General features: G+C 44.1%; 1 protein-coding gene across 4 annotated transcripts in view; it reads right to left on the bottom strand.

Moving 5' to 3' along the window:
• Positions 1-22237, bottom strand: part of LOC122551427 (neuropilin-2-like) — a 103925-nt gene that overhangs the window by 15285 nt on the left and 66403 nt on the right. For 3 of the 4 annotated variants that reach the window (XM_043693315.1, XM_043693314.1, XM_043693316.1), the window contains 5 exons: positions 18088-18192; positions 11771-11932; positions 9805-10067; positions 9578-9674; positions 7807-7854 (listed from right to left, as the gene is read on the bottom strand). In XM_043693315.1, coding sequence (XP_043549250.1) covers positions 7807-7854; positions 9578-9674; positions 9805-10067; positions 11771-11932; positions 18088-18192 — 675 coding nt within the window. Of the gene's footprint in view, positions 1-3422; positions 6431-7806; positions 7855-9577; positions 9675-9804; positions 10068-11770; positions 11933-18087; positions 18193-22237 lie in introns of those variants that run through there. The other variant, XM_043693317.1, reaches the window with a different exon arrangement.

Below are 22237 nucleotides of genomic sequence, written 5' to 3'. Positions count from 1 at the left end.
CACCACTTGTGAAGGTGGAGGGGCAATGATGATTTCTAGGATTGGAAAGGGACAAGATAATGGAGTCATAGAGTCATACAGTACGAAAACCGACCCTTCGGTCCAACCAGTCCATGCTGACCATAATCCCAAACTAGACTAGTCCCACCTGCCTGCACTTGGCCCATACCCCTCCAAGCATTTCTCATTCTAGTACTTATCCAAATGTCTTTTAAACGTTGCAACTGTACTGGCATCACTTCATTCCACACATGAACCACTCTCTGTGTAAAAACATTGCCCCTCACATTACCTTTTAAGAACAGAGGAAGCCGCCTTCACCAAATTATTGGGAGAAAAATATAGAATAGATCTGTGGAAGTGTTATTTCTGCAGGTGAGTGGTCAATGTGTGGCACCAGGTTTCTAGGGAGACGGTACAAGCAGTTAGCGTCGATTCATTCAGATGCAAATTAAATAGGATTTCTTTCAGAAAACGTTTTGAGAAACAGTGTACGAATAATTTGAGATGTGACATGCGATAATAGCTGGCGTGGGAGGAACAGGTGACTTGGGAAACTAGGTTTCATAAAGCTCTCAAGCAATGAGGCCCTCCCTTGCAAGTTGTAGGAAGATCGGTCGCCTCACCTGGTGAAGAGCTGCCACGAGGGAAGGAGCAGGCCGAGGAAGAAAATACAAACTGGACCAGTGTCTTTTTGCACCAAACAATTCTCGTCAGCTCCGGGAGGTTGTTGGAGCAGGGCATCTATACAATGCAGAGCTGAAAAATGTGTTGCTGGAAAAGCGCAGCAGGTCAGGCAGCATCAAAGGAGCAGGAGAATCGACTTTTCAGGCATAAGCCCTTCTCCAGCATCTGCAGTCCTCACTTTCTCCTAGTTGATCTACACAATGCAGCCTTGCTTTGGGAATTTCCTGGCTAGGCTGGGAACAACTGCAGGTCAGAGGCAGTCATAGAGTTATAAAGCATGGAAACAGAGGCTTCGGTCCAACTGGTCCATGTCGACCATTTTCCCAAACTAAACTAGTCCCACCTGCTGCATTTGGCCCTTATCCCTGCAAACCTTTCCCTCTCGTGTTCTTATCCAAATGTCTTCAAAATGTTGTGACTGTACCTGCATCCACCACTTCCTCTGGCAGATCATTTCACATATGAACCACTCTCCGTGTAAAAACGTTGCCCCTTGCGTCCTTTTTAAAACTTTCTCCTCTCACCTTAAAATTGTGCCCCCTGGTTTTGAACTACCCGCTCCTGGGTTAGTGCAACACTCCTCTTCAGTCACCCTGCTGTTCAAAGCCCCTCCAGTAATGTCACTGCAGGCTTTTTTTGGATATCACAGGAGAAATCCAACAGCAAGGGCACTTTATACAAAATACTACCTTTACAAAGCAGTTTCAAAAGGAAATAAATATGCCCTGATATGCATTTGTTGGTGCTCGCTAGGGGTGAATCAGGAATGGAGTGATGCATTTTGCCAAAACATTAGAGAAAAATAGGCTTAGCAAACACCTTTTTGACAAAGCCAGTGCCCTTTCAGAAATAAGGAACATCAGTAACTGCAACAGTCATGTTCATCGATCACTTTCACTGGAAAGTAAATTCGGAAAGGGCACAACAATAGAATTGCGTTGAAATGGCACCTCCCACAACCTCAGGATATCTCAAAGTGCTTTACAGCCAGCTGCATTCAAGTACCATCTCTGTTGTAATCTGGGGAAGGACAACACTCAATTTGCACAAAGTAAGGCCCCACAAGAAGTACTAGGCAAATCTGTTTCTCACTGATGTGGGCGAAGGACAGATATGGGAGAGGACAGTGGGAAGGAATCCTCTAGTCTTTATTCTATATTATTCCTCTGAAGAGTTCAGTACTCAACTGCACTGAGTTATCAGGTCAGACTTTGCTGTCATGTCTCTATTGAGACACTGATCCCATGTACTGTCGATCCTACAACCTTTTGACTCAGAGGGCCTGAGAGTTGGCCATTGAAGCATGGCTGACACATGGGCTTAGTTCAAATTGGCTGAAATATCTTCCTTTTCAAGTGCTGGCGATTTGATGACAATTGTACGCCGAATATTAAGTGCTGGGAATATGAATAAATGTGACATTTGGATTAAGACTGCTTCAGAAAGCGTGTCTCGGAGTGAAGGATCATCTACTTTCTGAGAGTGATGACTGATTGCTCGGCAGAATCATTAACAGCCTTTTGTCACTGGATGGCGATGTCATGCTGCTCGCTGTAGACTCAAATTACACAGAAAACGAGGAGCTGCGAGCATTTTAAGTTCTTTTCTTTCTTCTCTTCCCCCTGGTGTATGTGATTACCATTAGCAGACAGCAAACTCCTTTGCTGGCTAATCACCAGCAAAATCCTGTTTCAATCAAATCTTTCCAAAGACCATCATCTTGTTGACATCTATTTCTAGGGAGAAGTGGCAATCAGCGTGACATCATCATCGGGTGACAAAGACTACTAAAACAATGTCGCCAAAGCATACAGAGAATAACCACTTTAAGAGGAAACTTTTACATACGTGTGTGTGTGTGTCTTTGTGCATGTATAGATGACTGTATATGTGCATGTCTTACTGTGACTTTGTGTGAGCATACCTATGTGTTCTTGTGTGTAGATGCTTGTCTGTTTATGTGTGTATGTGACTGTCTATATGTGGTGCATGTGTCTTAATGTACATGTGTTTGTGGCTAGGTATGTATGCCTGTGTATCTATATGTGAACATGCCTGTCTGTATATGTGTGTACATGACTGTCTGTATAAGTGTGAATGCAACTATGTATATGTGTGCACCTGACTGTCTATATAGATGTGTGTATGCACACCTGTGTTTCTATGTGTGTACATGACTGTCTGTATATATGTTTGCCTATAGGTTCATGAAGGTAGGGAATGTCAAAGCTAGGAATTAAAACTCTTTCTGATTTAAGGGACAAGGTATCACAGTTTCAAGTGCACTTGATTCAGAGAGAGAAGAAAAAACTTGCATTTATATAGTGCCCATCACAACCATAGATGTTCCAAAGGCTTTAACTCAATGATGTACTGTATAATTATGGTCACTATTGTAATATAGTAAACATACCAACTAACTTGTGCACAGCAAGCTTCCTCAAACAGCAACATGATCAGGACCAATTCATATGCTTTCGGAATGCTAATTGGGGGAATTATTTTGAATATTCATTGGCTAGGACACCAGGGATAACTCCTCCAATCTTCTTTAGAACAATGCCCAGGAACCTTTTAATCCAATCTGATATGACAGAGAAGGCCTCAAGATTAGAGTGGTGCTGGAAAAGCACAGCAGGTCAGGTAGCATCTGAGGAGCAGGAAAATCGACATTTCGGGCAGGAGCCATTTATCAGCATTCCTGATGAAGGGCTCCTGCCCGAAACATCGACTCTAATCTCCAGCTTCTGCAGTACTCACTTTTGCCCAGAGATGGCCTCAGCCTAGTGTCTCATCTGAAAGACAGTATCTCTGCCAGCGCAACATTCAGTCGGTACTGCATTGGAAATGTCAGCTGAGATTTTTGTGTTCATGCCATTGGACTGGGACTGGGACTTGAACATACAATCTTCACTGCAAGATTGTATGAGGCGCAGAAGACACTGTAACGTTGAGATGCTTCTGCTTAGGCCAAACTTATTTTCTTATGGAACAGAGGAAATGGGAGGAAGCTATTCAAGCCCTCAAGCCCAGTCTGCCACTCATTTAGATCACGACTGATCTGTACAGTGTATAGTGGAAGGCAGTGCACTGTGTAATGCAATGTGTTGTGCAATGCAGCATACCATGTCATGTAAGGTAACGAACATTGCAGTATACCGTGGGATACAATGTACTGTCTACTGCAGTGTACAGTATACGGTGGAATGCAGAGTATTGCGTAATGCAATGCAATGTAATGTAATACTCAGTGAATGCAATGAACTGTGTATTGCCATCAAGTTGCTCCTTTTGTGACAAATAAAACAAGTGTTTAAACCCTCCAGGAAATCTATATTGCTGCAGCTCAGGCTTCTCCTGGCTGGTTACCTTGTGGTAGCTGTGGGAATTCCCTCCCTAAACATCTCCACCTCTTTCCCTGCTTTCTCCTGTGCTCCTTAAAAGCTGGGCCAAGGTTTCGGGCCCTCAGCCTATCTCTCTCTCCTCAGGCAGCCACTGTTGCCTTATTTCACACCCTGGGCAACATTCCACAGGTAAATCACCCGGGAGATGCAAGATGTTCTTTGAAGCGACGACACCAGGGAAGTGACCTCTCTCAAAAGGAAAGTGGCCAATTCACTGGGAAGGTGGCAGGTACTGAACTTTGAAAGGGGGAGTCAAACAATTCCTAAGACCTTCAGTGGATTTAGCTCCATATTAAAGTTTGATGGAGAGATGGAATTTTGCCCTGATTTATGTTTTGGATGAGGATCCCTTCTGGAGCTTCAATGGATGGGTATTAAAGGGAGGATTGAAAAGCTGGAGGCTCACTCAGTGGGCGAGTGGATTTTATCTTTACATGCCTTGCTAACATATGGGGAGTTTTTTTTCAAAATCATGAAGGCATGCTACAGGTGGTCGAAGAGGCACTTTCTCTCAGCATCACATGCAAAAACAAATTCACACTGGAAAATGTCGTTTGTCCTATTTTAGGAATGTTCTAGAAGGCAGAGAGAGTTGTGGCAGGTGTGTTCATTTGGCTTCTCAATTAGTGCACAATTCAGCTTGATTTGCCTTTCAAAGATGTAATTTTCGGCAGAATAAAAAGTGAGACGGACCCATTTTCGAAAATTGGAAGAGATCTTTTCACATTCACAGCAATTACGCATGAATTCCTGTCCCCCGCAATGGTCTCAGTTTTTGCTATCTTTTTCACAGTGAGAAGATTGCATTGCCAGGTACAGTATTTTCATTTATCAATCTAATTTTTTTCCCCCATCTCTCGCTCTGTCTCTTTCCCTCTAGCATTTAGGTTTCACTTCTCAAACAAAGCCTGAGAAATCAGTTCCTAATGACTTTTAACAGGCTGTTTCACTAAATTGTGTGGTGGGTTGCCTCAGGAACCTGAATGCCCAATTCCAAAATGGCCACCCTGACAATTCCAGGCTGCGATAAGATTTAGATCTCAAATTGCTCGAGTTTTTTTACAAATTGTTGCAGTGCTACTCGTTTGCACTTTCAGAAACAGAGAGGCGTACACATAGAGGCACCATTTCCTGCCCCCACCACCAACATCCCCCTTACTGCCCCTCAAGCCCGCACCCTCTGCCCAACTCCGCAGTTCTCTTAAGCATGTCAGTGCTTGGGTAGAATGAATTGCTTTGGATTGCAGGGGAATTGGATGGCCAAGTTGGTGGACAGCATGATTCCACAAATAGAGCAGGGTGACCCATCAGTTGACTTGTTCTAACTGGGATATGGCAGGCACACTGAGGAGGAGATTGAGAGTCAACAAAGGACCACAGTGAGGTCTTTTGCTCTTTTCCAGTTGGAAGAATGTTTTCGACTGCTAATGACATAAAGCCCAGGCGGGTTAATTCATAAAGGCTGCAGAACAAAATTAAGACAGAAAGAGAGAACAAACCAAGACAAACATGGAAGCCAGCATTGTACTGCCTAAAAATATTCCACATTAAAGCAACCGCATTCCCTGAACGTCATTAAAATGAAATTTAAGTCTGGTCTCAAGGGACACACTTCCTCATGTTTTCTTTTTGTTAAAAATATTTTCCTTTGTACGTGTGTCGTAGGTATGAACTGTCAATTTGTTTTCCAACCAGAATGATGTGAAATGTTGACAAATAAACAATCTTCATGAGCCGCTGACTTCTCAGAGAAATGTAGAAGGTCTCTCCCTCCTTAGCCATTCCTTCAGTCTGCCCCTGTACAACTCCACAAAGTGATCTTGCACAACGAATTCTCTCAGAAGGTGGGGGGGAAAGAAAAAAATCAAATCGAAAGATAACACGATGCGTGTGAGATCATTACTCTTTCCTTCTCTATTTATAATCCACAGGTGCGATGTTGAGTGGAGAGAATAGAAAAACCAGGCGTTCCCATGGCGATTGTAGTGAAGAGTGCAAGTAGAGCCAGCGATACAATTCAATGTTTTGTGATTTTTTTTTGTTAACTAGCCGTGCGATCTCTCAGTTTGAGGTGTAATCTTCCTTTCCAATTTTTATAGTGAGCCCAGGCTCCACTCCCGTGACATAGCTGTTGGGGAAGCGGACGCTTTGGAAATTGACCGAGTGAAGGCTTTTCTTTGCCGCAAATCCGTACCGTTGGCGATACAGCACCATGCCCAGAGTGATACAGAGCAGAACTATCAGAGCACCTCCTCCGGCCATTATGTAATACCAATAACTGGGGATGGGCTGCGCTGACACAGACTCCACTGTGGGTTCGCTCCCCGCAGGGCGTCCCCCTGGTGAAGAGACACAAAATAGCGCTGGGAACTAATCTCAATGATTGATTAAGAGCATGCTCAGTGCGCAGGGTGCATCATGGGAACACGCTATGGCCACCAGGTAGATGCCTATCTCTTTCTCACCCCACCTCCACCCCCCTTACATCATGGTGGAATTGTGGGCAGAGATTCTGAAGGGAGAATTCCCTTCAATCTGTGGCAACATGTGACTGGTGGGCAGACTGCGCTTGGAAATGCCAGAGCAGCCAACTCTGGGCTATAAGGGATGTTTCACCATGAGGACCTTAATTTCTTGGTGCAAGGAGGAAGGGGGTGTATATGGGGGAGCTGGGATTGGGTGGTGGTGGGAGCGCGTAGCTGTGGTTGGAAAAGGGGCACCCAGCCCATCAATCCCACCTGCCTGCTGTAGAGAACACTGACTGGTTCAAATCCAGGACATCCTGTCACCCCAGACGACATCCCCAATGGCAACATGACACTATCTGGCCGGCCAATCTGACCATCCAAAATGGCCACCCAGTCTAGTTTCCCACGGCAGAGAGTGTAGTCAGGGCAGGGGAACCATCCCAGAATCCACCACGTGCAAACATGAGGAGCTGGGGGACAAGCAGGATTCCATGATGCACAGTGGCTTTACTTTCTTTGCAATGGTGCGGTGTGGCGACTGACATTTTATCCCAAACAAAAACAAGGCTACGGCAGCAAACTAAAGGCAGCCTACTTTGAGATCACTTTAGGAGATTAAATTCACTGCAATAGGGCGATTGGTTTGGTCACGGCTTACTAAAGGAAACTCTGAAGTGCTGAGACTGTGCTGTGACAGTGTTCATGAACTGCCTCTCTCTGCTCTTTTAGCAGAGGTGTTAACCTGTTGGCAAACCAAGAGGTTAATTCATCTGTAAAAGTAAGTGAGGAGAGATATTCCAGACCTACACACCGTGCTCAATCTATAGAGTACTTTTCTGGGCCCTCAGAGTTCCAAACTGCTTTTTTGCCCTCTCGGTTTTGTGCCAAGTCCGGACGCACACGAACCAGCTGATGTAGACTGCACACTCACGGAGACCATTGACACAAATCGCTCACAGTGAAGAGTTTTTAATTGGCCTTTTCAAGATACCGTCAGTGTTTTTTGGAGCTTAATTAACTCAGTCCACTTTAACCTGAAATCGTCTTGGCTCTGTAACAGGCCATGCTAATTCACCGAATTGTGCCAGTATAATCAGATCTCGACAAGACTGACGATTAAGAGAGCTCAGATTCAGTGACGGAGAAAATCCCTTTGAACCTTACATATTTCCATGTAGTCCTGCATCTCTAAATACCCATTGCTCAAATAAATGTCAAGAGCCACATGTACGATACAATTAACTCACCTGTTGGTATATCAGTAGGGTGGATCCCTGGAAAGGCACTGATGGGTTCTGCAAATAAAATGGACCAACTATTAAACATACATGGCAACACCTTGCTACAGGCCCTTAGTCTATACAAGAATAACTTGCATTTATACAGCATTTTGACAGCAATAAAACATAACAAGGCTTCACAGGAATGTCATCAGGTAAAATTTGACAGTGGGCCAATTAGAGATTAATAGGTCTTGGTTAAAGCAATAGATTTTCAGGAATTATATACATTTAAAGACACCTGTGTCTTTCCAGTTATTTCAACCTGGGTACAAAATCTAGGCTGATGCAGTATTGCAGGAGTGCTGCAATGTCAAAGGGTCAGTACTGATGGAGTGCTGCACTGTCGGAGGGTCAGTCTGAGGGAATGCTGCACTGTTGGAGGATCATTACTGAAGAATGGTGCGCTATCGGAGGGTCAGTACTGAGAGAGTGGTGTACTGCTGGAGGGTCAGTATTGAGGGAGTACTGCACTGTCAGAGGGTCAGTACTGAGGGAGAACTGCACTGTTGGAGGTGCCAACTTGCAGTTGAGATGTTAAACTGCCCTCACAGGTGGGTGTAAAAGATCCCATGGACTGATTTTGGAGAAGAATACTGTTGTCATCAACTAGTTTCCCTGACAATCTTCAGCCTGCAATCAATATCGATACAAAAATAGACCGTGTGGGAATTGTGCTCTTTGTGGGAGCTTGCTGTGCCTGAAGGATTGCTCTGTTTCTTGCAACACAAATCTGTGAATTTACACAAACCCATTTGAACAGATGTAAAGCACTTCAGATATCTTGAAGTCACTCTCTCATTATTCTACTTAAAATACCGACTGTACGGGATATGTTCATCGTCAGCTCGGCATGTATTTATTGCTTGTCCTTAACTGAAGCTAGCGTGAACCACTCAGGATCCATGGGTGGGGGCGTGCTGTGGGAGTGTGGGGAGGTGGAGTTACGTCCAGAGTGCCATAAGAAAACCTATGACATTTTCCCCAGTAAGAGTGAAAACAATGGTCAAAATAATTCAAGTCAGGTTGATATGCAGCTTGGAGAGGCACTTGTAGAATCCCTACAGTGCAGAAAAAGGCCATTTGGCCCATCGAGCCACTGGACAGCATTCCACCCTATCACCATAACCCACATTTCCCATAGCCAACCCACCCATCTTTGGACTGTGAGAGGAAACCAGAGTATCCGAAGGAATCCCACATAGACATGGGGAGAACATGCAAACTCCATACAGACAGTTACCCAAGGATGGAATTGAACCCAGGTCCTGTGAGGCAGCAGTGCTAACTGCTGAGCCACCATGTCATCCATGTAGGAGACCCTGCAATCTACCCTCTGGCCTACGTACATCTAATGCCATTCAGGTCAACACAGCACCACCCAGACGCCTGCACTGTTATGTCAGCCTCTCCCCAAAGGTCACACTTGGTCACCAAAGCATGGAGATGAAGAGAAGGCAAAAGGTGGTGTGTGAGACGGCTGCCAATTTGATTCGATGATGTCGGGCTCCTGAGAATGATCTCAGAAGTTGGTGCAGATGAGACAAGGACAGGGAGCATGATGAAGAATGTGTTAGTCCTAGGTCATACATAACCTGGATAGAGGAACGAGTTAGCTTGCAGCTCATACTCTTCGAAATATTGCAACTGTTTTCTTGGCTTCTCTTCAACCTAACTCCACATCTGATTCCACCACATTCCACCAAACTCCTGCTAACAGCGAGGGTGTGGTACTTACGTATACATTGGTCAAGAGACATGTGTGACGCTATGGCGATATTATCAACCGCCAGATCCTCACTCGCATCACTTCCTGCGATGCCTTCGATTATGACCTAAGCACAGAGGGGTAGAGAGGAGAATGCTGCATCAGAGAGAGGGAGAGAAAGAGAGGAAAACACACAGAGTCTCGAAGCAGACGGCAACTGCTGTCGTTCTGTAGCTGCGACATAGGTGGCGAGTTACCTGATAATCAACGTTGTATCCTGGTAGGATGATCTTGCCCTCTTTCCACTTGTCCCCCTGATCTCCCCTCAATGACCACAGCATTACATCATTGGTCTTCTTCCTCAGTAGCACCCGTAAGGTGCCAACATTGGCACCACGCATCCGGTACCAGAACACCATGCAACGGTGGCTGTTAATGGGTGGCACCATGGGACTAAGCAGCCTGGCACGCTGTCCTTCAGCCATCTTGGTGGCTTCAATGTGCAGGTAATTCCATTTACCTAAAAAAAAGGAGAGACAACAAGAGTTCCTGAGAATGGAGACTCTCTCCCAGGTTGACTCTGACCAATGTCATTTGGCCCCAATGCGCTCTCTCTCTCAAACCTCCAGAAACATAAAGCCGTGTTGGGTCAACCAATCAGATGATAGAAAGTACACCAGCAAAGTGAGCCATTTGTCCAAGGGGTGCCAACTCTGGTTAGGCATATTTCTGGAACTTCAGTTACAGGCCTGTAACTGTCCTGCTCACTCAGGCACTCCTAGCTCATACTTTGTCATGGCATCCCACCTTCCCAGACAAATGGAGAGTGATGGAGACTGTATGACCGCCAAAGAGGCTCACTTGCACATTTTATGCAATATAGTTTTAAGCCCTTAGCATTTGTATGTGTGTGTATTTTGTGTACATATTAAACAAATCTGTTTTTAGCTTCTTCCTATTGTGCTCCCTGGAGTGTCAGGAGCTGCTCAGTGTCATTACTGAAAAAGCAACCAGCCATAAGTGAACAGCTCACGTCAGCCCCAGGAGGCATTGGCTGTCTGATTCATAAAACTATTCTCCGCCCCTTGACAGAGGTGCTTAACCTTTGTTTGATAGCTTCGCCCCTGATACCAGCTGGGAGACTTGAAGTGTGAGATATGGTGGATATTGACAGCTTCTGGTTTAAGTCCTAGTTGTCCCTAGAAAGGGAAGTATCACTGTTTTAAAGATAACACATTGCTCAAGTTGTGAGACTCAGCAACAACTTCTGGTCACATCGTGCCTTCTACTTTGTAGGATCATCATCATAGAAACATGACAGTGTAGAAAGAGGCCATTCGGCCCACTGAGTTCACACTTGCTCTCTGAAGAGCATCCCACCCTATCCCTGTAACCTTGCATTTCCCATGGCTAACCAACCCAGCCTGTACATCCCTGGATATTATGGGCAATTTAGCATGGCCAATCCACATAACCTGCAAGCTTTGGACTGTGGGAGGAAACCCATGCAGACACGGGGAGAACGTGCAAACACCACACAGACTGTTGCCCAAGGCTGGAATCGAACGTAGGCTCCTGGTGCTGCGAGAGAGCAGTGCTAACCTCTGAGCTACCCAAGATATACCAAGACACTTCACAGGAGTGTAATCAAAGCAAATTTTGACACCAAATGACATAAAGAGGGATTAGGACATGTGACCAGAAGCTTGGTCAAGGAGGCAGGTTTTAAGTAGGATGTTAAGAGAGGTGGGGAGGTTTAGGGAGGCAATTCCAGAATTTCAGCCTAGGCTGATAAAGCCACAGCTGCCAATCTGTGGCCACAAACATCAGGGCCCAGAACTGGAGCAGCACAGTAGTTTTGGCGAGTTAATGAGGTGGTGGGGAGTAAGTGGACGGTGGGATTTGAAAACAGTTCTCCAGCCCCAGGTTCAACATGTCAGTCGGCCTGTGATTGAGTCGGGGTAGGAGCATGGAGATTGGGCTCAGCACCTTTAGACTTGGTGGGGAGGGGGGGGGGGAATAATTCAGACAGACTTCCAGTGTATCTTTAATCAGCACTAACTTTAAGAATGTCAACCTCAGGTGAGGTCGGAGGGCAAGTGTCCACAAACAGAAATCTGAACAAATAGGAGTCAGTGAGCTGTGCCTCCTACAGGCGGAAGACTGGAACTGCAGGGGGAGATTGCCAGCACCTCAATTTTACGTCACCCTACATTGGCTGACCTGTGTTGTGGTCCTGGTTCAGTCCGACATCTTCAAACTTGGAGCTGCCAGAATGGACCATCCACCTGAACGTAGCTGACGGGTCATGTGTCCATCCGCAGAGCTCGTTGTCACGCGAGTCCCCGAAACTGCAGTTGAAGCCTTCGATGCTGGTCGGGATTTCTAGAAAGCCAGGAACAAATTTCCCAAGTGGGGACATGCTCAGTCATTCATTCTGTCTCATTTCTGTCCCTCTCTTCTTCCACCACATTGCAGTCAGACAAACGAGACGTCGATGGCAGACAATCTTATTGATAACCAGGAGACCAAACGGCCTCACCCCTCTGTCACATCAATACCCAAAGTGTACAACAAGGCAAAACACAGAACTACAGAAAGTAGAAGGACTGTGGGTACTGTTGTAGATCTGTGGGTTCAGGCACATAATTCTTTGAAGTTTGCGTCAGATATAGACAGGGTGGCTAAGAAGGTGTTTAGCGCACTTGCCTTCATTGCTCAGACCTTTGAGCACAGGAGTTGAGACATTATGTTAATTTTGTCTAGGACATTGGTGAGGCCTGTTCTGGAGCACTGTCTCCAGTTCTGGTCACCCTGTTACAGGAAGGATATTATTAAGCTGGAGAGGGTTCAGAAGAGATTTACCAGGATCTTGCCAGCATTGGAAGGTTTGAGTTATAAAGAGAGGATGGATAGGCTGCAACATGTTTCACTGGAGTGTAGGAGGCTGAAAGGTGACCTTAGAGAGGTTTATAAAATATTGAGGGGGATAGATAAGGTGATTGGCAGGTGTCTTTCCCCTAAGGTGGGGCATTTCAAGATTAAGAACATATTTTTATGGTGCGAGGAGAAAGATTTAAGAAAGGCACGAGGGCAGCCTTTTTACACAGAGAAGGGTTCACGTGTGGAATGAACTTCCAGAAGAAGTGGTGGATGCAGGTACAGTTACAATGTTTAAACGACATTGGGATAAGTGCATGAACAGGAAAGGTTTGGAGGGATATGGACCAAGTGCAGGCAGGTGGGACTAGTTTAGTTTGGGATTACGATTGGCATAGACTGGTTGTACTGGAAGGTTTGTTTCCATGCTGTATGACTCAACAACTCTATAAGGTGACTAGCATTGGTGTCTATTTAAGGGAGATAAATACAAGAAGCAGGTTAGGCGTGATTATGATAAGGCAAGATGAAGTAGAGTGGGAGGAGTCTCGTGGAGCATAAATAGTGGGACTGGATGGCATGTTTCTGCGATGGACATTCTGTGCACGTGTACATGATATTAACTGCCGTACGCAGAGTATTTTTCATAAAATGTGGGGCCAGCATTTTGGGGTCTCTGCAGGGGGAGGGGTGTGTGTGTGTGCATGCGTGTGTGTCTGTGTATGTGTATGCATGCATGTGTGTCACTTTTGTTGCAGGGGAATGGACTCAGACAGATGGGAAACTTGAACTGACCAGGGCCATTGGAACTTAGCGGTGAGTTCAAATGTAACCGATTTTGGTTATACCTATGACACTGGTGTCATGAATTGATGCACTTTGAAGGGTAACATCCATCTAAATAGAATATTTGAACTCTTTTAAATGTCTCAATTCTAAATATTGCAGTAAAATAGGTTGAAACGGTCAGTGAGAGTAAAAAAGACATCTTACAGACTGATGGGGTTGACACACTATCTGTGTAGGTTAGGAACTACACTGCCATCTAGTTGTTCAGTTTCAAAAGTGCTCTGGGTTTCAATTCAACAAGGGTGATTATTATTATTATTATTATTATTATTATTATTGTCATTACAAATGCTTGGCTGAGTTTCAAATGCTATAATTATCACAGCAGGAGATTCTTGATTCATAGTTTGATTGAGAATTTAATAAGGCATTAAAGAATTAGCTGTTTTTGATGTGAGGTCTGAATAGAGTGCATTTATCTTTATAAGAGATTAACCATCTCAGGGGATTGAAAAGCTTGAATGATTGACATAAATAGGAGTTTTGTTCCTCCCCCTTTTAAGTGTGTAGTCGTGAGGACTCTGTTAGATTGTGAAAAGTGTTTTTTTCCATCACTTCACGGCTCCTGAGATCTGCCCATGCAGGTACTGGCTATGGAGGTAGCATTGTACGTATGGGTGATGGTGATGGTGTGGGTATGGCACAAATTGGAATGGAGAATGATGGGGGCTGCATGAGATGGTAGGGAAATGGCATGGGGAGATGTAGGTGAAACAGCAAATAACCTACACAGACTTCCTAACCAGGGCACCTGCCCCCTGTGACCACCCAGAATTTCTTTCTGGGATCACAAAACTGGATGTAACAGGTACCTTCCAGGCTGGGTGGATCTGTCGCACAGGGAGATGGTCTCCAGTGTCTATTTGAAGCATTCTCAGGTCAGATAGAATGCAGCCAACTGGAGATTTAAAGCTCAATCTACCAATCTAACTATGTATCTTAGCTCTAGGCACTGACAAAAAGCATTTTCACACCCGCCACTTTTATGGGGTTTCTTTGCAGTGGGAGTGCAGTGGCTGTGGCCATATCTCACTCTTTCAGAACCACATGGCCAAGGTTAGGAAAATAGTCACCTCACAATTAGCTGTGACAGGAAACATGCAAGCAGTCGATAATAACCACCCCCTTCCTCACCGATTAACTACTCATGGTTTGATGATTAATTCCGAAATAAAATGGGAATGAATTAGACCTTGTCACACAGAATCGTGTGCTCAGCAAAATGTCTTAAGATCAAACCATTCAGCGGATAGACTCCCCTAATCAAGTACAAAACCTTGCAAAGACACTTAGGAAAAACAAATATAATCTCTTCATGGTTAAAGCTGTAAAACAGAGTTCAAGTGAAATTTATTTTTTTCAAATATAAGTGCATCCGTTCAGTCAACTTTTTTTCTTAATAGCTATAATATGTGCATTGCCTGCCTATTTTCAAATACTTTTCCTGCAATTTTATGATTTGACTTAAATGTGCAGTCAATGATCAAGAGTTATTTTAAGTCTCACGTACAGGTCTGACTTACAAAAAACAGGGCCCAAGATTATGCATTGCACACAAGCCAATAAAATACTTCCTAGCCACTTGCATGGAGAGGGGGGGAGAACAGGGAGAAATCAATGATCAGTGGAAATGAAGATTGCGAGAAGGGAGGTAAGATAGATACATAGTAATATTGAGAAACAATTCTCACAGAAATGTGTGACCAAAGAGAGAGAGAGAGAGTCCAGGGGGCACTGAGGTAGGAGATGAAGTGGGGGACAGAAAGGGCGTGGAGGTAGGAGATGCTGGACTTGAGGGATCTCGAGCTGGGGCTTGCCTCATCAAGATGAGGGAGTGGCAAGAGATGGAGTTGGTGCAGAGGGAAATAAAATGCCTCGAAGGAGATGAACCAACAACTTTGCAGTGGAGGGCATCTCTAGCTCTGACAACTAGTCAGAATAAACCCTGACAGGCAAACATTCACACCGAGACTTGCTCATGATGGAATGTGCAGGGGCTGTGCACTAAAGGAGTGTTTAGCTCAGTTGGCTGGGTGGCGAGTCTGTAACACAGAGCGATGCCAACAATGTGGGCTCCATTCCTGCACTGGCTGAAGTTACCATCAAGAACTCTCTTTCTCAACCTCCACCCTCATCTGAGGTGTGATGACCCTCAGGTTAAACTGACACCACCACCGTTGCCTCTCTCTAATGAGGGAATGGGACTATTGCACCTTCACCACACACAACGTTTTTTGGATTTATTTTTAATTGATCAAACAACCCAACCTGCTTCCTAACTCTGTAATTTTTTTTTTCTCCTCCACACCACTACTCTTAGTCATCCAGTTGTAAAGTCACACAACACGGAAACAGACCCTTCGGTCTAACCAGTCCATGCCAACCACGTTCCCAAATCAAATTAGTCTCACATGCCTGCGTTTGGCGCATATCCCTCGAAACTCTTCCTATTCATGTACTTTCCAAATGTCTTTTAATCCTGCATCCACCACTTCCTCTGGCACCTCATTCCTCACACAAACCACTCTCTTGTGTAAAAATGTTGCCCTCATGTCCTTTTTATACCTTTCTCCTCTCACCTTTAAAATATGCCCTCTCAGTTTTGAATTCCCCCACTTTAGGGAAAAAGAAACATTTCCTATTTGTCTAATCTATGCCCTTTACGATGTAATAAACTCTATGAGGTCACTCTTCAACCTCCTATGCTCCAATGAAAAAAGCCCCAGCCTATTTATAATTCAAACCCTGCATCCTGGCAACGTCCTGGTAAATCTTTTCTGAACCTTCTCCAATTTAATAATATCCTTTCCAAAGCAGAGCAACCAGAACTGCACATATCTTCTTTTGGAGAGCCACTTTACTTGTACAGGCATTTGTTACAGACCCTCAGGGACCCTGGCCCTGGGATTTGCAGCAGGTGGGAAGGGAACAGGCGATAGTAGCTGGGTGATGACAACCCCAGGAATGCCATGATTACAGGGCATTTGACAACTTTAATAGCAAGACCTGACTGACCTTATTTCACTCTGTCTGCAGCTCAGCAGATGGGCAGGCTGACTAGTGTTCACATGGCAAAGCCAGCTACTGCGGTCCCTGAGCCATTAAATTCAATTAGCCATTAAAATCTGAGGTTCCAACCCTCAATCAACTGTTGTACGTGGTGACCTATCTATCCAGAACAGGCTGACACAAAACCTATCGCAATTAACCCAGAAGTAGGTAGCTTTCAGTAAGCTTAAGGCCCAGAGCAGTGTGGAAGAGATTGCGGGAAGATGAGATGAGAGGTGTGGTTACTGCCGGAAACTGGTTTTCTAGCATTTCGTGTGGGGCCAAAAGCAGCAGGGTTGCATTTTCCCATTCCCCCCAGCGAGCCATAATTTCACAGTCCACCCCAACCACACCCTGCCCACCTCCCAACAGTAAAATTTACCTCACGCGAAAGCTCCCTTCCACCCAATGCCCCAGCTTCCTTGTTGGGGGGAGGGGTTGAGAAGGTACAGACGTCCCCTATCCCTACCTCATGCACAGATTAAACACTGCCCTCAGTGGCCAGAACGTGCATTACTCTTGAGAGCAAGGGTACTCCTCACAACTTCAGGGGAGTTCATTTCTAATCGAAAACTCCAGATTTTCTCAGGTGAGTGGGGAAAAAAATGACTTTCGATGCTTTTATTTCAATCTACAAGCTTGATTGTCCTCTCTACTTCCAAGTGGGCTTTTGTTGTTATGCAGCCACGTGCAATTCTGAAAAAGGTCAAAGCTGCTGTTTTGGACACTGACCACTGGGATTTATTTAATAACCAGTCAGAACACACTATCTTAGTTTTTATTTACTTGATTTAAAACTGGTGATTCTGGTATTCTAAGCAAAGGCCATCTGCTGAGTTCAAGGTTGCCATGCAGAAAAATGCAAACTTGCATTTGGCATGAGATTACTTGACTGAGTATCTAGTAAAGTACAGCTCAGAAACCAGGACCATCAGCCCACCATGTTTATGCTGACCTTGATGCCATTCTAAACAATCCTATCTGCCTGCACATGGCCAGTATCCCTCTAATCTCTGCCTATTTGTGTGTCTATCTAAAAGTCTCTTTGTCACGTCCTCAAAAAACTCAATCAAATTTGTGAGACAAGACCTCCCCCGCATAAAGCTATGCTGACTATAGGCCCTTTCTTTTCCAAATGTGATTAAATCCTGCACTTAAGTCTTATTTGGGATGTAAACATGAATGATGTGCTTGGGTCCTTAATTCTCCAAATTGAATTATGGAGACTATGTTTGTGTACATTGATGCAAGAGTTTCTCTGGATCTTTAATCATTATTTCCACTGGCAATATTTTTGAACAAGAATTCTTCTACATTTGCTACATTACTGCCCCACGGGCTATTTGGATTTGCTGGCCTATTGGGGTCATATTCCTCTGGCCCAGTGTTCCTCTGGATTATTGACCCAGTGTTTCTCTGGATTATTGACCCAGTTTTCTCTGGTTTAGTGGCCAATGTTTCTCTTGATTCCTGACCATCTTTCTCTCAATTACAGTCCAAAGATTCACTCAACTTCTGGCCAGCGTTTCTCTGTGTTATCTATCCAGTGTTTCTCTGCATTATTGGCCCACTGTAACTTAACAAAACAAAACCATTTCTGTAGACTGCAGCAAGAAAAAAACAATTTAACCATGAGAGAACTACATCCCTCGATTTATTTCCTTTTTACATTCCTGCCTCTCTTGAGAATGGCTGAAAAATCATTAAATCTGTAACAAATGAGGGGCAGGGGTGATATTACTGCTGCATTCTCATGAACTTACCAATTGTCACGCAGGATGGGTCACCCCCACTGGCACACGGAGCCTCTGTGACATTCTCTCCAACCCACTGTGTTGAGGCAATGGTTGCAGCAGATGTGGTGGTTGCTGGAAGAGCAAAGCAGTTCAGGTGAGGTTGCAGAACAAGTTGGTAATTTAGAATTATATCACTTTTCAAAGCGCAAAACCGATGAGACAGCGTGTACTGAGGACATGCAATGTGCTCGAGAAGAGGGTTAGAAATTGCAGTACAATAAAGGCTCATCATGTCCTCACTGTGGTTCACACCCAGTGAATTAGTCTTGCTGGAAATTGGATAAGGAAAGGATACGAGATGAAGTGAATGACCGGGAATGGAGGTACAGTTTGCAATTCCCACCAACTTGCATTTCTGTAGCACCTTTGATGTAGCAGAATATCTCAAGCCGTTTCACAGGAGTGTTATCAGGCAAAGTTTGAGACTAAACATAAGATATCCAGACAGGCAAAAAGCTTGATCAAACAGATAGGTGTTATGGGGCTTCTTACTGGAGAAAAGAGGGGTTTTGGAAAGGAAGTCGAGAACTTTGGGGCCTCGGCACTTCAAGACACGCCTATGAATGTTGGGGCTAGAGAGATCTCAGAGGGTTGTAGCACTGGAGGAGATTATGTAATTGGAAGAATATGTACTTCAATACATCACTGCCTGACAACTCAGTCCAGGATTTCTCATTTTGATTAACCTTTCTGCGAATGCATTTTACATAAACCTTGCCTGGATCTTATAATTAATTACATTATAAACTACTCCCCGACAGATTGACAAATTATCTTCCCTTTGCAACTGAGCGAGATTAGTGCAAATCTGCTTCATACAAATTTGCCAGTTATGAAAATAGACCTTCATAATTGTAAATGTTATTAGGAAGCAATTACTCCAAATGCACACATACACATATACACAAACAAATACACTGAAATCTGTGACCAATTTAAAACACAATGAGCCCTGTAAAAATATCTAAAGTATCTATTTTTTCAAAAATGGTGTCTGGCCTGTATTTCTACTTCAAGGCATGAAGGGAAGGTAGAATAAACAGATCAGTTAGTATTCTGGATAATGTTTACTGTTCTACATTGGAACCAAGTTATTATAAAAAATGAATGAATCTCTTTCTTTCTTGATCCAACTTGGCACACTTTCAAAACTTGACTACAACAAATCATTTCTTGATCACAATAGCTTTTTAAAATTCCTCAAAGGCTTTGCATTAAATCACCGCTAAAAGCAATCTCCTGCCAGTTTCCCAGAATATCTGATCCAATTGATCTGGGTTCAGTAACACACATTGCACCTCCTAATAAAGTAATGGGACAGAAAGCAGAAAGCACTAGTTGATTGAAAGAGCACATAATCCAGGCTGACGCGTTGATGCAGTACTGAGGGATTGCTGCAGTTTCAGAAGGTGAGCCAGGAAAATGAGACACATGCCAACTTTCTCAGGCAGGTGTGAAAGATTCCACATCATAATACCAAAAACAGGAGAGCTCTTCGTTAATGTCCTGGCCAATATTCATCCCTCAACCGACATCGCTACCACAGATAATCTGGCCCTTAACTTATTGGGATCTTACCATGCACAAATTGGTTGGTGAGTTGTCTCTGTTATGCTTCAAACATTACTCAATTGCCCATGAAACATTTTAAGCTATTGTGTGGTTTCGAAAGGGGTGAGTCTTATGATCCCATCCTCTACTAACACCAGATCTTAGAATGAAACCTCATTGTTAGATCTTAACTTGACTTTTTTTTAGAATCATGGGGGTAAGTTGCTGAATGCACTCACATGCGTCCATCACTGTACTTTTAACGCAAAGAATAAAGCATTTATTACACCAGATAAACAGGAACGACATTACACGAGACAAAATGAAGTTGGAAAGATTTCATTACAGATATCAGAAGAAAAGAGATCAACAGATATCAAATTCACACTATATCTTACATCCCAGCAAACATCCAAACACAGTGAAGAGTTACCACTATCTCCACACCACAGCTCCTTGCTCAGATTCAGACTGGTACAGCTGCTTTCAGTTTCCTTTTAGAAAACTTCTGGGCAGTCATAAGATGCCTTCTACCTTCTGCTAGAATCTCTTCCAAAACACTTAAATCAAACTACAAACTAAACTCATAGTAATATTAACTTTTGAGCAACTACATGAGTTCATTCAATCCAATATATCTACAACCTTTCACACTCTGGCATACAACACACCCAAACCGACTGATCTTTTGGATTGTCCTGCCTCTCTCTTGTCACTAAGCAGAAGCATGATTCATTCCTCTCCTTTTTTTCTTAATGCACTGAACTGTTCACCTCAAGGGTTTAAATCCTCATCAAAATGTGTATGACCAACTGCCACCTCAAGACTTTTCAGCGCCAACCCGTATGGGCACTCAAAAGAAACTCAACTTCCTTCTGAATTTACGGAACACAAGATATGAACTCAAATTAAAAATTGGACATTGTCCTGAACAGTAAGAAATAATGCCTTGTATTTCCATGAGTGGCGCATATTTAAGAAACATAGGGAATAGCTCTTTGTCCAACAGTCCGTAAAGCTGTTGACAATAATTAAGTCCCCATATTTTAACCAAAGCATAGCCCCACAACCCACTGCTGGAGTTCAGCTTCTGCATTAAGCTGATTGACAGCATCCATTGTGAATAGTCAAGGTCCTGACTAACAGATTAATTAAAACAAAATTATTGCGAGTATTTTTTTCCCCAGTTTCTGGTTGGCTTGCTGAGCTCTGAGAAGCTGTGCTGGAATGTACAGCTTAAACTCTCAAGTGACAAAGGCTCTGTATCTCAACAGGACAACTGGCAACTGGTTCCAAATTAGAACAACCAGTGCACGACACAAAGTAGTCTCTTGTTTGTAGCGTGCTTTGGGATGCCTGAGATTCTGAAACATCTTGTAAATGCTGGTCTCTCTTTAAATACCATGGAAAACCGTCACCCTGATCAACAGGAAGTAGAGATGAGGAGACAATGTATAGCTGAATTCAATGGAAGGGAGCATGTCACATGTCACCTCACAATTGTATTGTCAGTAATTGGCACCAACATGGGGACTTCAGACAGAGGAAATGCCTGGAACGTACAAGTCAGAAATAGCTCAACAGGCCCTTGTCAGTGTCTATTCCCCACATGAGCACTGACCCTTCTCTCTCCACATCACACCACTGGCAAATCCCTTTATCCTCATCTCCCTCATGTGATTATCTAGCTTCACCTCAAATTCAACTCCCTGTGGAAGTGGTTTTCATAGTTTGTTGTGGCAGTAGATTGCACATTCATCTAGAGTGTGGCGCAGGAAAAACACAGCAGGTCAGGCAGCATCCGAGGAGCAGGAGAATCGACATTTCAGGCATTCGCCCTTCATCAGGAATGCAGGCCTTCTTGATGAATGGCTTATGCCAGAAACGTTGATTCTCCTGCTCCTCAGATGCTGCCTGACCTGCTGTGCTTTTCCAGTGCCATGCTCTCGACTCTGATCTCCAGCATCTGCAGTCCTCACTTTCTCCTATTTTTAGAATCAACACGACAGAAGAGTTTCTTTGGCCTATCGAGTCTGTACCGCCGAACATATACTGCAATCCAGCTAGTCCCACTTTATCCGCAGCAGGGCCATAGCACTGAATGTTACAAGTGTGCGTCCAAGTATGTTTTAAAGGCTCTGAGGTTTCCCGTTTCACCATCTCCCATGGCAGTGGATTCCATATTCCAACGCCACTCTAACCACACGATATTGTGATCCTCATACAGGTCTCCTTCATAAATGGAAAGGTCTTCTCCAAGTCAACCCAATCAAGCCCCTTCATAATTTTGACCAGCTCTACCTACTCATCAAAAGCCTTGCATCAGAGAAGAGAGCACCCAGCCTTTTCCATCTTGTACAATAATTGCACTCTACATTCTGGTTACATTCTTGGCAATCTGTTATTATACTTTCATCAGTGCTTCTTTGTAGAGCAGAGAGGAGTGTCTCAGTTTAGGTCCAATCATGATTATAGAGAAGACAAAAAAAAACCAGTGAGATACTTTTCCACCACATAGCTTGCACCATGTGGAGGAGGCTGGAGAGCTATACTTTGCTGATTACTG

Source organism: Chiloscyllium plagiosum, chromosome 7 (assembly GCF_004010195.1).
Source record: "Chiloscyllium plagiosum isolate BGI_BamShark_2017 chromosome 7, ASM401019v2, whole genome shotgun sequence".
NCBI classification, from domain to species: domain Eukaryota; kingdom Metazoa; phylum Chordata; class Chondrichthyes; order Orectolobiformes; family Hemiscylliidae; genus Chiloscyllium; species Chiloscyllium plagiosum.
This window is presented reverse-complemented; position numbering and strand designations above follow the sequence as displayed.